At 47.9% G+C, this 19,955-nt stretch overlaps 8 protein-coding genes across 8 annotated transcripts; 3 read left to right on the forward strand and 5 right to left on the reverse strand.

Annotated features, from left to right (window-relative positions):
• Positions 1 to 161: 161 nt before the first annotated feature.
• Positions 162 to 1,555, forward strand: TRUGW13939_05261 (uncharacterized protein; the record flags this gene model as incomplete). Its single annotated transcript, XM_035488425.1, has 4 exons — positions 162 to 328; positions 381 to 443; positions 500 to 1,368; positions 1,425 to 1,555. The coding sequence occupies 4 exons, from the start codon at positions 162 to 164 to the stop codon at positions 1,553 to 1,555; spliced, it is 1,230 nt and encodes a 409-aa protein (XP_035344318.1).
• Positions 1,556 to 1,742: 187 nt separating this feature from the next.
• Positions 1,743 to 2,755, reverse strand: TRUGW13939_05262 (uncharacterized protein; the record flags this gene model as incomplete). The annotated part of the gene is made up of 3 exons (XM_035488426.1): positions 1,743 to 2,450; positions 2,515 to 2,674; positions 2,742 to 2,755. 3 exons carry the CDS (start codon positions 2,753 to 2,755, stop codon positions 1,743 to 1,745), a joined length of 882 nt encoding a protein of 293 aa, XP_035344319.1.
• Positions 2,756 to 3,139: 384 nt separating this feature from the next.
• Positions 3,140 to 8,807, forward strand: TRUGW13939_05263 (uncharacterized protein; the record flags this gene model as incomplete). Its single annotated transcript, XM_035488427.1, has 14 exons — positions 3,140 to 3,244; positions 3,315 to 3,935; positions 3,992 to 4,094; positions 4,710 to 4,806; positions 4,863 to 5,141; positions 5,201 to 5,376; positions 5,445 to 5,815; positions 5,866 to 6,477; positions 6,959 to 7,152; positions 7,219 to 7,388; positions 7,450 to 7,497; positions 7,560 to 7,750; positions 7,816 to 8,157; positions 8,211 to 8,807. 14 exons carry the CDS (start codon positions 3,140 to 3,142, stop codon positions 8,805 to 8,807), a joined length of 3,906 nt encoding a protein of 1,301 aa, XP_035344320.1.
• Positions 8,808 to 8,901: 94 nt separating this feature from the next.
• TRUGW13939_05264 (uncharacterized protein) lies at positions 8,902 to 10,703 on the reverse strand (the record flags this gene model as incomplete). The annotated part of the gene is made up of 7 exons (XM_035488428.1): positions 8,902 to 9,164; positions 9,220 to 9,342; positions 9,399 to 9,561; positions 9,622 to 10,221; positions 10,283 to 10,457; positions 10,509 to 10,531; positions 10,584 to 10,703. 7 exons carry the CDS (start codon positions 10,701 to 10,703, stop codon positions 8,902 to 8,904), a joined length of 1,467 nt encoding a protein of 488 aa, XP_035344321.1.
• Positions 10,704 to 11,662: 959 nt separating this feature from the next.
• On the reverse strand, positions 11,663 to 14,372 carry TRUGW13939_05265 (uncharacterized protein; the record flags this gene model as incomplete). The annotated part of the gene is made up of 5 exons (XM_035488429.1): positions 11,663 to 11,745; positions 11,795 to 11,995; positions 12,048 to 14,101; positions 14,154 to 14,208; positions 14,270 to 14,372. 5 exons carry the CDS (start codon positions 14,370 to 14,372, stop codon positions 11,663 to 11,665), a joined length of 2,496 nt encoding a protein of 831 aa, XP_035344322.1.
• Positions 14,373 to 15,401: 1,029 nt separating this feature from the next.
• On the forward strand, positions 15,402 to 16,452 carry TRUGW13939_05266 (uncharacterized protein; the record flags this gene model as incomplete). The annotated part of the gene is made up of 3 exons (XM_035488430.1): positions 15,402 to 15,619; positions 15,695 to 16,248; positions 16,322 to 16,452. 3 exons carry the CDS (start codon positions 15,402 to 15,404, stop codon positions 16,450 to 16,452), a joined length of 903 nt encoding a protein of 300 aa, XP_035344323.1.
• Positions 16,453 to 16,744: 292 nt separating this feature from the next.
• On the reverse strand, positions 16,745 to 18,014 carry TRUGW13939_05267 (uncharacterized protein; the record flags this gene model as incomplete). Its single annotated transcript, XM_035488431.1, has 5 exons — positions 16,745 to 16,950; positions 17,004 to 17,537; positions 17,588 to 17,693; positions 17,752 to 17,793; positions 17,853 to 18,014. The coding sequence occupies 5 exons, from the start codon at positions 18,012 to 18,014 to the stop codon at positions 16,745 to 16,747; spliced, it is 1,050 nt and encodes a 349-aa protein (XP_035344324.1).
• Positions 18,015 to 18,664: 650 nt separating this feature from the next.
• Positions 18,665 to 19,794, reverse strand: TRUGW13939_05268 (uncharacterized protein; the record flags this gene model as incomplete). Its single annotated transcript, XM_035488432.1, has 2 exons — positions 18,665 to 19,548; positions 19,605 to 19,794. 2 exons carry the CDS (start codon positions 19,792 to 19,794, stop codon positions 18,665 to 18,667), a joined length of 1,074 nt encoding a protein of 357 aa, XP_035344325.1.
• Positions 19,795 to 19,955: the final 161 nt, after the last annotated feature.

Below are 19,955 nucleotides of genomic sequence, written 5' to 3' on the forward strand. Positions count from 1 at the left end.
CTAGCTCCTCAATACAAACACCGCCCGGTCTTTCCATGTAAAGTTTCCAGGCCAACAGTATAGAGCTCACAATGAATATGAAGGACTGCGTGATAGAACTGAGAAACCAACCCCATGGCTTGTAACGTCGTTAGCCTTGCGAGTAACTGCATCCCCGCACTATGGCATCGTCTCCGACCCAGTTGAACGAAGAGCCAGCGCCAGAATTGGATCCAAAATTACTTGCGACTTGTGAAGCTTCAGAGGTTCCCGTTTCGTCAGACTCGCGAGACGGTTCATCTGGCATACACGATACAGCAGACTCCAATTATTTTAAGCATGCAGAATGGTAAAGACTCCGGCCATGTTTCGAAGGACTTTGGAAGCTAACATTGCCTCAGGACCCCGGATGGTACCACCGTGGTCACCAACTCTGCAGACAACCATATTCGAACGTTTATTCTGTAAGCCCACGTATTGCATATTGCTTTATGGTAGTACCATTTACTGACAACAATAGGCCACCTGATCTCCTAGAAGAGAGGGAGCAGCCGCTGCAGCTGGAGCCGTACTCGACGATACCCTCTACGGAGCCGGTATATGCCACGGCAATCTATCCTTTTTTTTCTCTTCAAGACCCATCCACCACTCTCGTTGTTTCTTCAGTGCGCGATCATCCCATAAGGCTGTCATCAGCTTTGGCGCCACAGACGCTGGGAACATATTCGCTAGTAAATCCAACTACCGAAGCCTTTATCACACCACACTCCATCCTTTACCCATCCCATCTCGGCGGGTCACATTTTATCACCGGATCGGATAGCCTTATCTGTATTTTTGACGTTTCTCGACCAGGAAATGAGGGACCAGTCACTAGACTTCCAACCATACCGAGTAAACGGAAGCAGATTGTCGGCGGCGGCGTGGGCATGAAAGGCATCGTTTCCGCATTAGCCATGAACCCTGCTGGAGATGGGATCCTAGCAGCCGGCACATTCACGAGACATGTTGCACTTTATGGGTCGAGAGGAAGCGGAGAGCTTATTGGAACGTTTTGCATCGCCAAAACAGAGGCGGATAAACATATCGGCGGTAGTGGGATCACGCAGCTTTTGTGGAGTCCTTGTGGAAGATATCTATATATTGCAGAGCGCAAGAGTCAGGGAATGCTAATATACGACATCCGAGTTACCGGCCAGCTCTTGGGATGGCTAGAGGGACGAGAAGCTCTTACCAACCAGCGCATGAAAGCAGACGTTGTTGCCACGGGCGAACAGGAGTCTCATGAAATATGGGCAGGAGGAACAGATGGGGCTGTCCGAGTTTGGAGCAATCCATTTGCTTCCATAGGTGCTCAGAAACCCCAATACGAGTTCAGCATGCATGGCGGTTAGTATTTTGACCCCAAGCTATAGAGCACGAACGAGGCTAACGATTTGATGCAGACCCAGTTACAAGCTCAGTCCTGCATCCGGGGAGCAGCGTTCTGGCGACATGCTCCGGCCAGAAGCAATTTCCCGACTATGAACAAGGACGCCAGAAATACGACAATAGTCTCAAGATATGGTCCCTGTAAAAATATTATTACTTCCAGTTCTCACATTTCATTCAAATTGCATGTCAACTGGTCAACTAAATCACAGTCGTATGGATAATATTTATTTTCATCTAGGTATCTTTCTATGTTCTTTCTATCTTCATGGCCGTAAATATGTCCTGGAGAAAAAGAAAACAGTACGCAAAATAAAACCCGCTATTTGCAACTACGTGATTGTAATACCATACCGCTCATAAGGGAAATCCTCCAACGAGGGAAGAATTTGAGCCCATCCATCTTTTAGCGTGCCGAGTTTGCCAGGGTGCTGACCCCGGGTTAATCTCTCTGCCTGTAGAGACTGGACCTCCTTTTCCGGTTCCGACTTCTCCTCTTCTTTGTGCTGTCCGGTCAATCCGGCAAGAACCTCATCCTCTCTTCCCTTGTACTCGTTCAGTAGGCCGGGATGGGGGGCCCAGATGACCTGCATACCGGCTCGACGGCCAGCCTCGACGCCGGGTACCGCATCTTCAAATACCAGGCATTCCTCTGGCTTGATGAGTTCTTCTCCTCGCTCTGTGAGCTCGTCATTGATAGTCTCAAGCGCAAGCAGATAAATGTCCGGCAGTGGTTTCCCACGTCCCTGTCCGATTCGGGGATCATCACCTAGGACCTTCCTTTGCTCTGGGAAGAGGGCAAAGAGATCGGCCAAGTGGTCCGTCTTGAGCTTATAGTTCTTTCGGTGGGACGATGTGGCCAAGGCGATGTACACCGGCTTGTCGGTATTTTCCGTCGAGCGAAGGTCGTTCAGCAGCTTGACGACTCCGGGCAAGGGCTTGGATGCGGTAAAGTACTTTGGCGCAAGCTCGACTTGTTTCTGCGAATATTCTTCGTGTGAAATGGGGAGATGGGCCCATTCGTGGAAGATTTTGCTCGACTTTTTTTCGGGTTCAGTAAGCCAATGTTGTGTGACGAACAAGTTTCCAGAAGTGGATGGATACCTCAGGAGCAGGTCTTCCTTGCAATTGAGCCTTGATGGACCACGGCAAAGAAGGCTTGCCGTACATTTGCAGAATCTCGTTTGTCATTATGGTATATCTATCCTCTGTGTCGAGCAAAAGGCCGTCCATGTCAAAGAGACAGGCCCGAATGCGGGGAAATCTACGAGATCACAGCGGAGGATTAGCTTTTGTCATTCTTCCAACGGGGTAGTCTGTGTAGTACATACTCAGTAGACGACATTGTGCACGTTTTCGAGTGGAGGGTATCCTGATCACAATTTTTCTAGGATGCAACAGGTGAGGTGAGATGAGATGGCATGAAATGCGAAAAGAAATTTACTCTAACCCCGCAACGGATCATCCCGCTTCACCGCGGAAATGCTGTCTTGGCAGGTCTGTCGCGATATTTACGTTTCTGCATTTTGAGCAAGCTCACGCCTTCTCTCATACAGCCTGAAAAACATTGTCCAGGGAGCAGAAGCAATTCGCTGGGCTTTCATTGCCGGCGTTTTGGCCTGGGCTGTCCCCTGCACTAGCGCCGGCCTCGGGAAGCCGCAACGCTCTGGCGTCATACCATACCTAGCCCGATTGATTCTTGCTCGCTGGCTTTTTGTCTCTTCCAGTCATGGCACAGACAGAACCCCCTAACGCAAATCCTGCGACAGAGAACGAAGATGAGAACTCGGATGATGAGTTCCACGATGCTCATTTCCCCGCCGAGGAAGAAGCCGTAACGTCTACCCCGCGATTCTAATCAGTGATTCCGGATGAGCATGATAGCTAACATTTCTGAAAAAAAGAAACTCTTAGAGGAATCAAACGCCTGCAAAGACCAAGCGAACAAACAATTTGCTGCCGCCGCCTATTCCGATGCGATATCAACCTACGATCGTGCCCTGGCATCCTGCCCGAACTACCTAGACTACGAGATTGCAGTGTTGAAGAGCAATATGTCGGCGTGCTATTTGAAGCTACAGGACTGGAAGGCTGCTGTTGACTCTGCAACAACAAGCATCGACTGTCTCGAAAGATGTCTGCCAAAACCAATAAAGAAAGCAGAAGATGGCGAGGCCAATACCGAACCAGAAAGCAAAGAGGAGGACGCCGTCGTTGAGCTCTCGGGTGATGACGAGGAAGAGGAAACAAAACAACTTGAGAGGCTCCAGCAAGAAGATTCTCGTCGGCAAGCTGTGAAGAGAATTCGCGCCAAGGCACTCATGAGACGTGCTCGTGCAAAGACAGAGCTAAGCGGATGGGCCAATCTACAAGGCGCAGAAGAAGACTACAAGGAGCTCGCGGCCATGGATAATCTTCCACCCTCTGATCAAAAAATCGTACAAAAGGGCTTGCGTGAATTGCCGTCAAGAATCCAGGTTGCGAAAGAAAAGGAGATGGGAGAGATGATGGGGAAACTAAAGGATGTGAGTAATGTGCAGCCAATATGGGAGAAGAAAACGCCGCTAACGATGTGCCACAGCTTGGAAATGGTATATTAAAGCCATTTGGGTTGTCGACAGATAACTTCCAATTCACCAAGGACGAGGGCACAGGAGGATATAGCATGCAGTTCAACCAGGGCGGTCGTTCATGATGAGTTACTAGCCAGTATAACATTGAGTCCACGGTGATATGTATCAATGCTATATGATTTAATATAATTTCATTTAAACTCTCATATCAAAAACCAAACTTCTCATTCAAAGCGTTCAACGAAGTGGAGAATATTGAATGATCGTGCGGGGAACAGGAAGAGGGGGATTTCCGAGCTGATATCAACTGATCTCCTCGTTCTGGCCCTTTTAACCATTGCCTACACACCATTCACTTTCAAATAACGAGAAAACCCCGAACCAAAAAAATATATTGTACCATAAATTGGCGCATAATCATTGGAATTTTCAATCGAATATCCGGGATCAGCTAGTCCAACATTTGAACTCACCCCCTCCATTCGGCAAATTACATCAGGCAGAAGGAAAGCTTCGGCCTCGGATTTGAAAGAAAAAGCGACACATTTAAATATATTTGTTGCTGAAAAATTGACACGGCTTAAAATAATTCGAATTTGACCATCCTCTTGTCTACTAGGCTGATAAGCAATCCCAATATCGACGAAATCATGACTACTCCGCTGCAGACCACCCATCTCGGCCAAATCCAAGGCAAAACCGTTGACGGCGTGACACATTATTTAGGACTGAAATATGCTTCTTTACAAAATAGACTAGCTGATGCAGAGCTGGTTGCTTCCAGAACTACAGAGGAGGGTGTATTGGATGCTACCAAGGATGGGTAATACATACATAAAAGGCCAACTTGAAAAGATAGGTTTAACATGAAGCCTGTAGGCCAACAACAGCACACCCGCCGATTGGATGTGATCTTGAACTAGGGGCTATTCAAAAAACCCTTCCAAAGAAAGATCTGCACCAGTCAGACACAGAATGTCTCAATCTGAACATCGCCGTGCCAGACGGGACAACATCGACGTCGAAACTGCCAGTTTTACTGTTCATCCATGGCGGAGGTTTGGTAATCGGTGCAAATTCCTGGCCACAGTTTGATTGGACACGAGTCATCAAGTTGTCGATAGAAAAAGGAGTTCCAATTGTCGCCGTGGGTATCAAGTAACTCGCCCCTTTGACGATTCATGCTCCAAAACATCTTTCTAACTAAGGAATCACAGCTACCGTGTTGGCGCATTTGGTTTCCTCACCTCTGAAGAGCTCCGCTCAGCAGGCTACAAGACTAACAATGGCCTTCGCGATCAACGTGTCTCTATAGACTGGGTGCATAGACATATCGGCGATTTTGGTGGTGATCCTGACAATATCACGCTTGCAGGCATGAGCGCCGGCGGAGGTAAATTTCTATTATCTATCTGGGTCATATAAAAGCCGGGCTTCTAACACGAGAACGTTGATACACAGCATCTGCCTTGCAACAACTTCACTCCAACACATCCACGCCTCTTTGCAAACGCGTTCTCTCGATGAGTGGTACAAATCTCCTCCTTTCACCCTTGCCCCTTGCAGTACATGAGCAGGGATACAAAGCGGCTACTCAAGCTTGGGGCCTTGACGGTTTATCTCCGGAAAATCGTGTCAAGGCTATTCTAGACACTCCTGCGGCAGAGCTCGTTGCGAAATTGCCTCCTAGTGTACCTATTGGGCTCGCAGCAGATGGAGATGCGATCCCAACGCCTCCAAACTTTGCTAGCATCTCTGACAAGTCTTCGTCAGGCTATCCAAAGGGAAGGAGTTGGTGTAAGGAGATACTCATTGGTGATGCGCAGCATGATGTACGTCTTGCTCTTCTCTAATCGTGGATTTATGCTAACATCTCTAAAAGACTAGTATATTTGCATATACGATGGGACATCAGTCCAAAGACTGTGCTTCAAGGTTTACTTCGGCCCTTAAAGGCGCCCTTTCTGCACACCCCAGTGACGTTATATCGCACATCCTTGAGGCATATGGGTTAGCTGCAACAACCCCCGATGCAGAAGCTTGGCCCCGTGTTCTGGAATTCTTGAACGATGTCCACTTCCACGCTGCAGTATTGGCATATGCAGGCGGGTGGCCCGAAGATGGAACGGCATATGTATACTATTTCAACGAAACCAACCCGTTCGACGGGCCATCCAAGGGCCAGTCCTCGCACATCCTCGACCTCGCTTACTTTTACCAAAACTTCAACGACTTCCTTACTCCAGACCAGCAAGAAGTTGCGCGTGCTTTTGCAGAGGATCTTCTCAAGTTCGTATCCGGGAAAGCCCCGTGGGAACCATGTAAGGACGTTGGAGAAGGGTTTAGGGCTAGAGTGTTTGGACCAAGCAGTAAAGGACAAACACGAAGGGTCATCAAAGATGCTTATGGAGGAGAGAGTCAGAGGAGAAGCGTGTTGCCACAGCTGGTTCAGCAACAGGGTGTGAAATGGGATGAACTGGCGGTGGTTTTCCCGGTATTCGTGGGTAGTTTTTTGCCTTAGCCTAGGAATAGACCCTGCGTATAGTATTACATATTCTTTGTCATATTTCATCCACCTGCATGCAGCTCGCTGGCACTCTATGTCTTTGTCATCTTTAACACACCTGCCAAATAGAGTGGAGAGAGTGGAGAGAGTGGAGTAAGCCAGATGCATACTTTCCCGTTTAGGAAATGGGGGTTTTCCGCTTCCCCCCGCATACTCCACATACATATTCCGGGAATAGGGAAGCCTTAATGGTAGTCCTATTGTCGAAGTGCATGTGCTCTAATAATGCTTGAGCAACACCCAGACATCTGCCAGATACATAAGAGAATACTATTCGTGTCGTAGGCCAGTTTTGACCCCACATCTACAGTCACTCGGGGAATTAGGGCAGGTCTCAACTTAGATTCTCAACTCCCTTGACAAGGCCTGCAGGTGGCATTGCTAATTCGCAGCTAGAGTATCAACATAGAACATGGCGACCGCGTCCCTGCACCACTCCCAGCTCAATGCCACCTTCAATGGCGTGCAAATACAGTCAACAGGGATCAAAATCAATAAATTCAAGGGCATCAAATACGCTCATATCCCAGCTCGATTTGAAAAATCGCAACCGGTGTCAGCCGAGGAATTGAATGGGCAGACGATAGATGCTACACAATACGGGTATGTTTATAGAACATTGAAGCCGAGCCGTACTTCTACCTTTTGGTTCTGACTTCAATTAAAAAGACCGAAATGCCCCCAGGTTGACATTGATGTTCGTCATTTACTGCGCATCCCCGAAGATTATCAAATCAATGAGGAGCCCGAGGACGAATTCGAGTGTTTGAATCTTGACGTGACGGTGCCCGCGGGGACGCCTGCTGGTCGTAACTTGCCTGTTTTCATCTGGATATACGGTAAGTCACAGACTTCACAGATCTCTGAATCTATATATTTTAATTCTTACGTTTTTTACAGGTGGTTCGCAGGCAGTCACATTCTGCTCCGCTGGATCGGGTATATGTGGTAAGGACTGAATCTGGTAGTCTTTGAAGCTTTATTTGCTCACCGTGTCATGTTTCATTTAGATACAACCAAGATTGTCGGAGACTCAGTAGACGCCAGAAAACCCATCATCGCCGTTGTTCCAAATTATCGACTCAATCTTTTCGGGTTTGGAGATGGCAAGGGAACCGGAGAGATCAATCTATCGCTTAAAGACCAAGCTTTGGCGATTGACTGGGTCAGGAAGCACATTTCTGGATTCGGCGGTGACCCTGTGAGTTATAACGTTTTCGGTCATTTATCATGTCATTTTCTTTCTAATTGAACCTTTCCATTTAGGAAAATATTACCCTTTGCGGAGAAAGCGCAGGAGGCGTCTATGTCCATGCCCACTTGATCACCGGCCCCCCTGTTCGACGAGCTATTCTCATGTCCGGCTCTCTGTACCTGACCTCTCCAATGCCTCATTCCCTAGGCAAGGGAGTTCTACAAGTCTGCGAGGTGCGGGCCCAAGAACTCGAAGGCAAATCTCTCCGCGAGTGCAGCCAGAAGATCTTCAAACAGATCCTCACCGAAAACAATCTTTCCCGCTGTTGGATGCAGGAAGAAGATGTCCTGGCTGATTGGGAGACCAAAGCAGAGCAAGTCGAGGAATTAGTGATTGGTGACACCGAGTTCGAGGTATTTTCAAACTCGATTTTCTGCTCTCTACCGAATCTAACACGCATATACAGTCAGCTATTTGGCGTCGGGGTATCGAAACTCTGCCCCCCTCACAGATTATCTCCACTTTCACAGAGTCCAATAGTGAATGGGGGGAGAAGCTACGCAAAGCATATCACATTGTTCCAGGTCGTCCTACGGCTAGCACATTAGGGGCTTTGGACTTTGTTCATGATGTCAAATACAGCCTTCCAATCGAACTCATATGCGAAAAGGTTCAGGCTACCAACAAAGACACAAAGGTGTATCGATATCTCGTGGACGAGTCAAACCCATGGCAACCGTCCGCTCGCGCTCATCATGCTGTCGACTTGATATTTTTATTTGGGACGATGGATATATCGCATAACCCTACCGCGGAAGATCTAGGCAAGGATATGCGAAGGAGATGGATCAACTTTGTCAATGGGGATAAACCATGGGCAGAATTGTCAACGGGAGCCAGATTTGCATTTGGTCCGTATGGCGAGTGCAAGGAAATTGACGAGAGACAGTATGCAGCTAGGAGGAGAGTGCATGTTTTCAGCTTGTTGAGAGAGGCCGGGGCTGGTGTATATGGGCCAATTGTCAATAAGTTGATTGCAGGGAGGATCAGCTTGCTCAATTAAGCCAGATATCAATTTATTTAGCTAATATGAATTTCAATGGCTAATCACAAGAATTGATACAATTATAACATCAAAATCAAACAGTATAATATCCTCAATGCTTACCATTGACTTCTCCCTGCTTGGACAGAATCTCATCGATCTCCTTCTGGTGTGCTGAAAAGTTATCAACCAAATTATCCCACATCTTGGGCTCGTGTTCATGCTTCTTGTTCGAGTTCCACGCATAGTCTGTAATAGTGAATGGCCGTGATGACTCAAACATGATGGCAATGGACGCAGGCGAGATTTGCATCACCGGAGGTGCTGACTCGGTAGCGGCTTTGAATTGGTCGTATGCGACACCATGGGGGACCACTGTATAAACATTAATACTTTCAAGGGTGGTTTTATGGAATAAGAGTAAACATACTTCCGCATTCAAATGAAATGCTGCCAGGCATAAACTCGTCTGATCGGCCACCGTAGTCACCATATATCAAACCCATCAATTCCGAGGCAGCATTCCGGTGATAGTAAGGTGGGCGATATGTATCTTTTTGAAGCAAATAAGTAAATAGCACAAGCATCAAGAAACAGACCAGAACGTACGGGAAGCAACATCCCATCGAGGAGAGAAGATCAGGAGATCCGCCAGAGGTGCTGCCAGGTCTCGAGATTTGGCAGTCAAAATGCAAAAGATGGACGGATCGATATGATCAACAGATATAGACCCCACATTGATAAACTTGGTCATATCGTACTTATAAGGGATCTAAACAGGCAATTATTAGTATATGTCGATTTTAAAAGTGAAGTATAGAAAGGGACGTACGTAATTACCGTGCCACGCAACAACGTCGAAAGGGGAATGCTGTTGCGTGCTCTTGAAGAACTTTCCTCCAAGCTTATACACAATCTCCCATGGCTCTTTGATAACCTCATACTTGGCTGTGGGGGTCAAAAAGTCTCGCGTATTGGCAAGACTGTTAGACCCCAGAGGCCCCAGCTCAGGAAGCTCAAAAGTGCTGCCCCAAATCTCAAGAATATATCCTCGAGAGGGCCCATCAGGCAGCTCCACGCGGAATCGAATGCCTCGTTGGATAATCACAATCTCCCCCGGCTGCACGAACAGAGGGCCAAATTCGGTTTGGATGTCCAGTGCTCCTTTCTCGGGAGCGATCAAGAATTCTCCGTCAGAGTTCACAAATGCCTTCTTGGTCATGCTCTTGTTAGCAGCGTACACGTGCGTTGCCAGGCCTTCTCGCAGTGTAGGGTCCCCAGAGCCGGCAAATGTGCGAAGTCCGCTGACAAAATCTGTCTCTTCGGTTGGAATCTCTGTTGGCAGCCAAGCTAGCTGGGTAGGCGAGACGTGGATCTTGGGATTAAGGGGGAGAAAGCAGGACTCTGTATCTTTGTTGTCGGGAAGTTCAGTCTACACATATTTTCGAAAATCAGCGTAGCCCTACGTAGTTCTCCATGAATCTAGCACTTACAAATCCCTGATGAGCCACGGCTGGCCGCACACGGTACAACCATGCCTTTTTGTTCGCATTTCGGGGCGCAACGAACGCTGAAGCTGTCATTTGTTCGGCATACAACCCAAAACGAACATTCCGTGGAGAGTTCTGGCCCTGTGGGATTGTCCCGGGGATTGCCTCGGAGGAGAAACTATGAATACAATTAGCATAGTACATAATATCCGTAAAGGTTTAGGCATACTGATTTCCGAATCCTTCTTGATACTATGAACTGTTAGCAGTGCTCCTCCGTACCATCAAAAAATTGCAAACATACCTTGTATGGATCATTTTTTCGTGTGTTGAAGGACGGAATAACTCCATCCTTTTGTGTCTCGGCCCAGTGGAAGATCTTCTGATATTCCTTGGGATCAGCGAGGTCGTTCGTTGAAGGCATGGTGCTGGATATCTCGAGTTTGTACGGGAATTTCAGATACGTCAAAACTTAGAGAAAAGTTTTGTGGCAATGGATTACCCCCTTATATAATTTAGGAGCCCACTCAACTAAAAGCCTTGGCCAAGTCTTCAAGTGTTGGTTTTGATATAGTGCTTCAGTATGTAATCTAAATGCGGCAAGTCTTCAACTGATGCGATAAGAGTTGCCCGGCAGGGCCGGGGAGGATTTATATATAGATGTCATTGTTTGCATGGCAATGTTTTCCAAACTAATCGGAGAAAAGCCGTTTGATGGCTGGAAATTCCCGAAGAATCACAAGTTTGGGCTCCAGAAGAGCATTCTATGTGGTATTGTGATAGCTGCATAGATCTCCATGGACCAACCGTTTGACCGGATCGGGGAGGAGGGACAGCCACACCCCACCGCGATTAAAAAAAAGTGAGCATCACCATGCAGGAGAGAGAAAATGGTGGGGTGATAGGGATCTTCCTCGGTGGTAATTTGATGAGTCAGTGATGTATCAGCAAGTGTGGCACGCCTGAACACAAGTAGGGCTCGGGGAGGAGGATCGGTATGCGGCCAGTCCCCACAAGAGCATCGAGGGCGTGTGGAGATGGCCGGGAATTGCAGCTCGCAAATCTGCCGAAAGTTTTTGCGTCCAAAGGCTTACTCTACTATTGTGATCAATATCCTCTCGAGTATAGTTTGCTTGCTAGATAAATCCCATTCCATTCCTAATAAATAATTATCCCGCGGGTATCTAAATCATGCCGATAAGAATAGTAAAGTACATAGCAGCGCGTTCCAAGCATCGTAAACCAATCGTCAAGCCTGCTGTATCACAAGAAAGGATAGCAAATTACGGAAATAAAATAAGCCGAAAGAAACACCCATCCATCTCATTTCAATCGTGACACGTCGTGACTGCAATAAGCATAACAACCTGTTCTAGCCTCAAATCAACTTCGGCTTCCGAGAAATCGTTTTTCGTTTTCGTATACGTCTGCTAATTGCCGAAGGACATTACCCATTCGCCATGTCACTGCACCAGTTAGTTATTATACCCCCATACAGGGAGAACAAAAACCTACCTTCCCAGGTCCAGTTGTCGTCGAGGAAACTAGCCCACATCTTTGCCGCGCTGGCTGCAAGCGATGTACGGCCATTGTCGTTGCTGCCAACTTCCTGCAGCATCTCTGAGAGATTGTCAAGATTTTTCTTCTCCTCGTGATCTGGTGGCGCGAAACCCTGCTGCATTTCCAGTGTATGGACCCACTTGGTATAGAACAGAGCTGCGATATGATCAGTCAAGCACAACAGAGCAAAAAGAAACTCCACACTTACCGCAGTCCCATGCAGCTACTGTATGCTCGATACTGCAGGTGAACACGTCCGTTTTATTAACCAACTGATTTCCATGCCGTATCGGTATTAGTAAGCCATCAAAGACTTGTGCGACAGCCTTTGCGAGAAATGGTGATCGGACTTGTTGAATCTGCACATAGTCTCTTGCAGCTCTGAGTACTTCTTGTCCGTCATCACAAAACAACATGGTACGGTTAAAAGCTCCACTTCCAGTAAATACGCGGACATAACAGCTTCGGAGTACCGCCATGCCATTGAATAGTAGCGTTCTTTCAACGCTTCCCCGTGTACTTGCAATCCCAGCAGATTTTCCCAGTGCCAGAACTCTATGGCATCTTGATAGGGACTCCTCCGTCTGACTGGTGCATAGTGCTTTCATTTGTTCTTCCGCTTTGGCATCGATGGAAAAATTCATGAAGGACTGCGTGGATTGCGTGACGTGCCACATGTGCACATTGACAGCATGCATCAGAATTGCAGCAGAAAAAGGCGACCATTGTTGTTCTAAATCCGGGTTGAAATCTTTGCCAAAGAGCAACGCTGTCAAGGCTTGGTTGACATCTAAGGGCCTATTTACTCTCACGGCCATTGCTTCCTTCCAATGCTCCTCATCAGCAGCCATCCAAATAGTCTCCGGCTCGGGCATTTCAATTTTCAGATCCTCTGTTGTGGATATTCCAGGCGAAACATTATAAGCAGCTGTTAGAAGACTGCTAGTGATAAATATGCCGAAAAGCAGGCGCTTTGTCGATTCCCGTTCAATCCAAGTTGCCCAGTTCTCAGGAGCCGTTTCACGGGACGCCGAAAGTGCCGACCTCCTCCAAGCAAACTCTCGATGGAAAAATCCAATGTTCTCAAGTGCCCAAGCCACTGCTGCACCATTACCACCAAAAGCTGCTCCTACAGTCAGGAGTAGCCTACTTTGGACTTCCCACAACGAGCGACTAGAGCTCCCAGAATCAACACTTTGCAGTGCTTCATTTGCTATTTCCCGTAGGTGATTCGCAGTGTCTCTATCCTTATCAAAGAGTGCACCAATTGAGCACATCGCTAGGAATAGCGGGCTAGGCGTTTCTGAGATGTCAAACGAGGGAGGGTGAAAGATTGGTAGGTGGTTGTTAAATGACTTGAAAAAAGTGTTCATAAAGTGATGAAGACTCTGCAAGCTTGGTATCCGTAGTTCTTTAGAGTCAATGGAGAGTCTTTCTTGAATATCTGTTATCAAAAATATTCGAGTTTCCTCTGTCATGACTTTTGGCAACTGAGGCTCGCTTCGGATCTTGGAATTGCGAGAGGGACGTCCGCGCCGCCGTTGCTCAGAAGGCATCTTATCTAGAGCAAATATATTGTTCGTCGATCCGTCATTCGAATTTTCAGCTGTGATGATTTGATTGAGTAATAGGACCTGATCATCAGTACTCGATCCAGGAAGCAATGTAAAAAAGTTGGGATTTCCAGGCTCTGTATCTGTGGACGATGTAGGTATATAATCTGATTTCGGCAGGTCCATGGTTAGACTCGGGTCAAGAGGGAAGCCATGATCATAATTGAACTGTATGGGTTCCTGCGGTTGAATATGAGACATGTGCGGTTCATATGAGAAATGATGTGAGTCAAGCGGAAATGACGACTGGAAATGTAGGGACCCATCCTCATTTGGGGCCCCGGCGACCATGTTGACAGGGTTTGCTAAATTCGCTAAACTGGGATCTAAGTGTCGATCAAGATCGAACGCTTCGGAAACACCGCTGACTAGCTCGGGATCGCTTATTTCTGAGGACGATGACACGCGGGGCGAAGGAAGAAAGCTCTCATATTGGATAACCGTTTCATTGTTTATGAGCACACCATTCTGTGGTTCAGGTTTGTAACTTTGAACAGGTGTTGGTAAGGCGGGAGCTGGGTCCCAGCTACTTCGGCTTTGGCGACGGCGGTTTGTCCGGGTCTGCGACGAGTTATTTGTTGAAGCGGTTGACTGGGCCATTGCCCATTGATCGGCGTGTAATGTACGCTCATGGCGAACGAGCAAGTCCCTGGGCCTAAGTTAGCAACTACGGCTGATATCAAGCATCGAGACAGACTCACTTTCTGCCGTACGACTTCTCACAGAACCTGCAAGAAAACGGTCGCTCGCGGAAATCTGACACAGAATGAATTAGCAACGGAAAGAAGTCTTGTATACAAGGAAGTCATCGACTTACGTGCACGCTCATGACGAATACAATGCTCGGTACGTTTGAAGGTGCGACCACAGATACTGCAAGCTCGCAGCCGCTTGCCTTTCTCAAACCTCTCTTGAGGCATCGCGAGATCCACCCGGTGCGGGGCAGGAAGACAAAGACCAGGTTATATATAGCGCGCGGAGCGATTGATGGTAACCGCAAGGCGCGTTGAGACAAGACGATACAATAATAACCAAGGCACACAAGTGAAGTCAGCCGGTGACGGCTCCGAGAAAGGCCGGATAAGAAGGCGGGCGTTGAGATTGGCCGCGCGGGTTGACTGCGTGCGGGGAAGTCGGCCTCGCCCTGTTCGGGTTAGCGCCAAATCGGTGGGGTGCGATGCTGTCATACTGGCTGATTATGTAATGTGATTGGTGGTGTATATCGGGACTAGCGTTATCCTCGTGCCCAATGACTTGCATGATCGCGCGGCTTGGCAGTAGTCACGTGCACTCCGCAGCCCTCATATTATTTATGTTGGATTTTTGTCAATTGATCATTCTCTTGCTTTTCTGTGTTTTTCTACATAAGGATCTTTGAAATTACTGTAAAGGATTTGAGACATTACATAGATTAAAATCTTGAAGTTTAGTACTAATTGATATCAATCAATCGACTAATATATATTTGTGTATTATCTCCATTATCAAATATTTTGAACATAACATTGAAAAGGTACATGAAAAATTCTTGCAGTACATGTAGGGATGACCGAATAGGTTATTTCGGTTGATAAATATTCCCGCAAAGGTCTTAATTGTCAATGCCGACCTCTGAAATTTTGTTGGTAACATTGAAGCAAATAGCTTAAACTCCTATCAGATGCCCTGAGTCATATATAGCCTTCAACTTTGAAGAATTAAAATGACCCCCAACTACATGGTTGCAGCCGATGCTTTGAATTCAACAGAAATACTGAATGAACATGTAAAATGTGTCTGAATTTGACTTTACCTCCGGATTTACTCCCATCAGCGGAATTAAAGGTGACGAATAACTATCGTCATAACTAACTGACGTCCATATACAACTATCAACAATAACTCAAAAAAAAAGACTACTCTCCAAAAATTTCATTCAAGGGACATTTGAATGTAGAGTTCATCAAAAAATGGCTACTAGCAAGGACCTCAGTGCTCAGACCATCTTTGGCATCAAAGGCTTCGTCGCCGTGATAACCAACGGCGCAACCGGGGTAGGCCTCATGGCTGCACAAACTTTAGTCACCAACGGCGCACGTGTGTATATAGTCAGTCGACGACAGGACTTTCTCCAGAAGGCGGCTGAAACCGTCAATGCTGGAGCTTCGAGTGGAGGGAAACTAGTTCCGTAAGTTCAAGTATCTCTCTCTATTATACCTCAAAGAATTAATGGGTGTATTAACTATGAATATATCCCTCCCAGAATCACGGCAGACATCAGCCAAACAGACGGAATCCGCACTATATCCTCCGAAATCACTCGTCTCGAACCAGACGGTATCAATATCCTTGTTAATAATGGCAATGTTTCGCCCGAAGAACGTGCTCGTTCCGAAGCCTACACTATCGACTTCAGTGATGCAAACGCAGTATCTAAGTGGATGACCACCGATGGGCCTGACGCATGGAAAGATGCCTATTCTGGCAATATCGCCTCTCACCATTTTCTAACAGCCGCTCTACTGCCCTTGCTCGACAAAGGCAGACAACAAACTCCAGGCCATTCCAGTGCTATCATAAATATTGCATCTGCTGCCGGTCTGACCAAGACACACAGCCACGGGCAGTTTGCGTTTTCATCTACCAAGGCGGCGTTCATACATTTGACCAAGGAGTGGGCTCACACATTTTTGCCTCTCCGGGTAAGAGTCAATTGTATTTCACCAGGAATATTTTCACCTGTTTTTCCGGGAGAGGGTGTTAGGGATGAGGGACAGAGAGAGCGGCTGGAACGAGTTGGGAATGAGATTCCTGCTGGTCAGTATTTTTCTTTTTGAGACAGTTGACCAGTCATTGACATGCTAATTGGTTGTTACATTGATTGTTATAGGTCGACCGGGAAAGGAGACTGACATTGGGGCTGCAATACTTTATCTTTGTAGCAAGGCAGGCACCTACGTAAATGGGCAAGTCCTCCATCTTGACGGAGGAATTCTGCTCAAGGCACCGTCTACAGTCTAGTTCAATCCACAAAGCGTACTCACAAGACAGGTTTCTATTGGCTGCCTAATAATAAATGCTACTCTCATATGTACGAGAAAAGTTTTGTCTTCTTCAAATATGGTATCAACGAATAGCAGGCACACGCACACACATGCATAAATTAGAATTTTGATACGTGGTTTCTACAGGCCGGTCCTTGTATTCCTGCGCCATCAATTTACCGACTTAAGCTCTGCGGTATTGCAGGGCAAAAGAGCCATCAGGTATAAAACCAAATGAACTGTCATCATCTTCGAGATATTAAGTCTATTCATGATTTAAAGGAAGTAGTCTGGTGTCCGTCTTGAGACCATCGGCTCTCCCGCTCGGGGGCATGGGTCAAATTGAAGGCTGGAAGCGTCAGTATATCTGAATGAGGAATTGGAACCAAGGTATAGACATACAACGTGTATTTCAGATGCTCGTCAATCTCCATAATCGCAGCTTGATTACCGCAGCGATAACAATAGTTGGGAGCTAGTTTTGTTAGCCAGTGCCATTTCATAATTGTACAAGACGATCAGCATTACCTGAGAAAATCGTTACAACATTTCGGTCTTGAGACCAATTGTAACCCTCCATCACCAGTTGATGGGCACGTGCAACAAGCGTCAAGCCATTGTTATGGTTGAATGCCTCTGAAATATCCTGGCCGAAAGTGTAGCCAGCTCCTCGAGGAGAGATTCCCCAACCACATCGGTCATCAGGGTCACTCCATAGCAGATCACACATGGGTCCTTCGTGGGGAACTTCTTGGATGCGGTCAAGCGACCGAATGTTGTCAAGGGTATCAATGGACGGGCTGAGACCGCCGTGCAGACAGAAAATTTGGTTCTCAATCAAGGCAGTAAGGGGGAGGTAGTCGAAAAGATCGGTGAAATACTTCCAAACATTTGCATTGCCGTATTTACGGAGGCATTCGTCGTAAAAGCCGTAAACCTGTGTGATCTGACGCGACTCGTGGTTTCCACGGAGAATTGTGATGCGTTGAGGATAGCGGATCTTGAGGCAAACGAGGAGGGTCACCGTTTCGACGGAATAGTAACCACGATCGACGTAGTCCCCTGAGTCCAAATTGTCAGCCCTGTAGACATGGGAGTCTGTCATTACTCACCCATAAAGAGGTAGTTCGTGTCTGGATTGGGCCCTCCAATGCGAAATAGCTCCATCAAGTCGTGAAATTGTCCATGGATATCTCCGCAGACGGTGACTGGACATTTCTAGCAAACGCGGGTTAGCTTTGCTTCCTGCTGCACCGACCGCTCGTTCAATACATACCACTGGCTGGACATTAGACTCGTCTTGAAGAACTTCTCTCGCCTATAGATAGCATTGAAAGTCAGCAGGAAGTTTTGCAAATGAAGCGTGCGCAGACAAACCCGGTCACACAATCGCTGCACGTCATTCTCTGCAAGCTGCTTGCAGCTCATCAGATTTTCAATCCACCCATCCAGAGTCGGTATAGAGCCAGGATCCGTGGTCGGGGAGAGGTGATGCGGCTCAGGCGAGCGCGCTGTGTCGATTTCCATGTTGTTCTCCATGGTGTTGTTGTGGACAAGGCGAGGTCAGCGCACCAGGGCCTGAATGGAGGGGCGGACGGGACGGGGCGTGGCAGTCTCGTGCTGATACGATAGCAATCCGCCGACGGCAATAGAGCAGGATAAAGCAAAACAGAAGCAAAAGTAAAAGAAGGGACGAGAACACGAGGGTCAAATGGATTGGTTATGGTAAGCGCGGTATCGCTGGAGCATAGAGCGAGATGCGGGCTTTGTTGGAGGGATCAGGCAAGGTTGCTCTTGGGTCTTTGGGGCTGGACGGGGGAAACAAGAGCGCAGGTTGTGCCACAGCCGCCACGCCACATGCGTGCGCCACACACGGGGTGGCTCGTCTCCACTTTTCTCGAGTACTTGTCAACAGTCAACATTTTGTCTACTCTACACTATCTGGCTCATGCTCTATTAATTCCACGATGTATGAGGATCTCGAGAAACTCACAGGGGCAGCCAATCATAGCAGCAGCCCATGTTTTCACTACACTTTGTCGCCTACTTCGCAGCTTTGAACGAGCTTGTTCTTCAAGTGTCAACACAAATACTCTGCCGTCAATTGTTCAATCTTGCTACCATCTAACGCCATAATATCATTACTCATGCATAGGTTTTTGGAATCATGCCGACTACATACTCGCCCATCAAATAATTCCGCCGCCGCCAAAACCACCTGAACCGAAACCGCCAGGCCCAAAGCCGCGTCCCCCAGGGCCCTGCCCTCGACCAGACGGAGGTGCATCCCACGGGCCGACTGGATCATAACGCGACCCTGGCGGTGCACGCGGGTTGTAGCCTCCTTGGCCGCCTGAGCCTCCGAACATAGGGTCGTCGGGTGTTGGGTGCATTCCACCACCGCCTCCGCCAGGTCCGAACGAGCCCCTCAAGGGATCGTACGGCCCCAAGCCTTGAGGATATAAATCTTGCTGGCCGCTTCTCGGCACACCTCCTCCTCCATACGGCGGCACAAATCCACGTGGTGGTCGATTGATTTCGAACTCATCTTCGAACCCGGGTGGTGCGAAATCTCCAGCTGGACCTGGACGACGCGGCGCCGCAGCTAACGGGTCATCAAACGGATACGGACGAGCAGGAACAGGGCCTTGGTCGTCTCGCAATGGATCGTGCCTGGGAGGCTCTTCAGGTTGCGTCGCTCGCTGGTCCTCTGACTCTCTCGTGGCTTCCTTGAATGCACTTCGGGGTTGGAATCGCTGAATCACATGGACTTTGAACATGCCGACCAGATCTTCTAGGCGAGCTGAAGATTTGAAACTTTCCTTCAATGTGACCACTGCGTCAGAAGCTAGTGTCAGGGGAAACGCGTTTGTCGAGATGTAATCATCGACGGTCAAGTCAAACGACGTTGCTTTGTCTTCCCCAGCCAGTCCCATAATCACCGCATTGTTTCCCAGCCGGTTAACTTTGAGAATGTACTCGATCGACGATTCAGATGGTGCATAGCGGAAGGAATAGGTGTTCTTGTGGGCGCTCCATTCTTTCGGTAGTACGGTTGCATCTGTGTTTCCAACTATCAAAACATCAATCAGCCTTGGTCCCTATCCAGAACAAACGGAACAGACAAACCAAGGTTATCATCTTCACCCAATCCAACCAACCGAAACCCTGCAGCCACCATGGAAGCATGGCCCACAAGTGCAATAAGCTCGTAGGCACTGCCTACGGTCGCCTCCGTTTGCCCATCGCCCCTCACTGACTGGAGCGCAACATCTAGGACGCGGGAGGTATCTGGGGAGATGTCTTCGGCGCCAGCCATCACGTAAAAAACAACGGTGAGACTTCAAGGGCTATTTGTTTGATTGCCTTTAAGCGGAGATGTCTTTGGGTAGAGTCAGTAGGTCGCCATTTGCCTGGCGCATTTAACTTACCATGCGGCGATGACATAACCTCGAATGCCTAAACTGGAGAAAAGACGGC

Source organism: Talaromyces rugulosus, chromosome III, assembly GCF_013368755.1.
Source record: "Talaromyces rugulosus chromosome III, complete sequence".
Taxonomy (NCBI): Eukaryota; Fungi; Ascomycota; class Eurotiomycetes; order Eurotiales; family Trichocomaceae; genus Talaromyces; species Talaromyces rugulosus.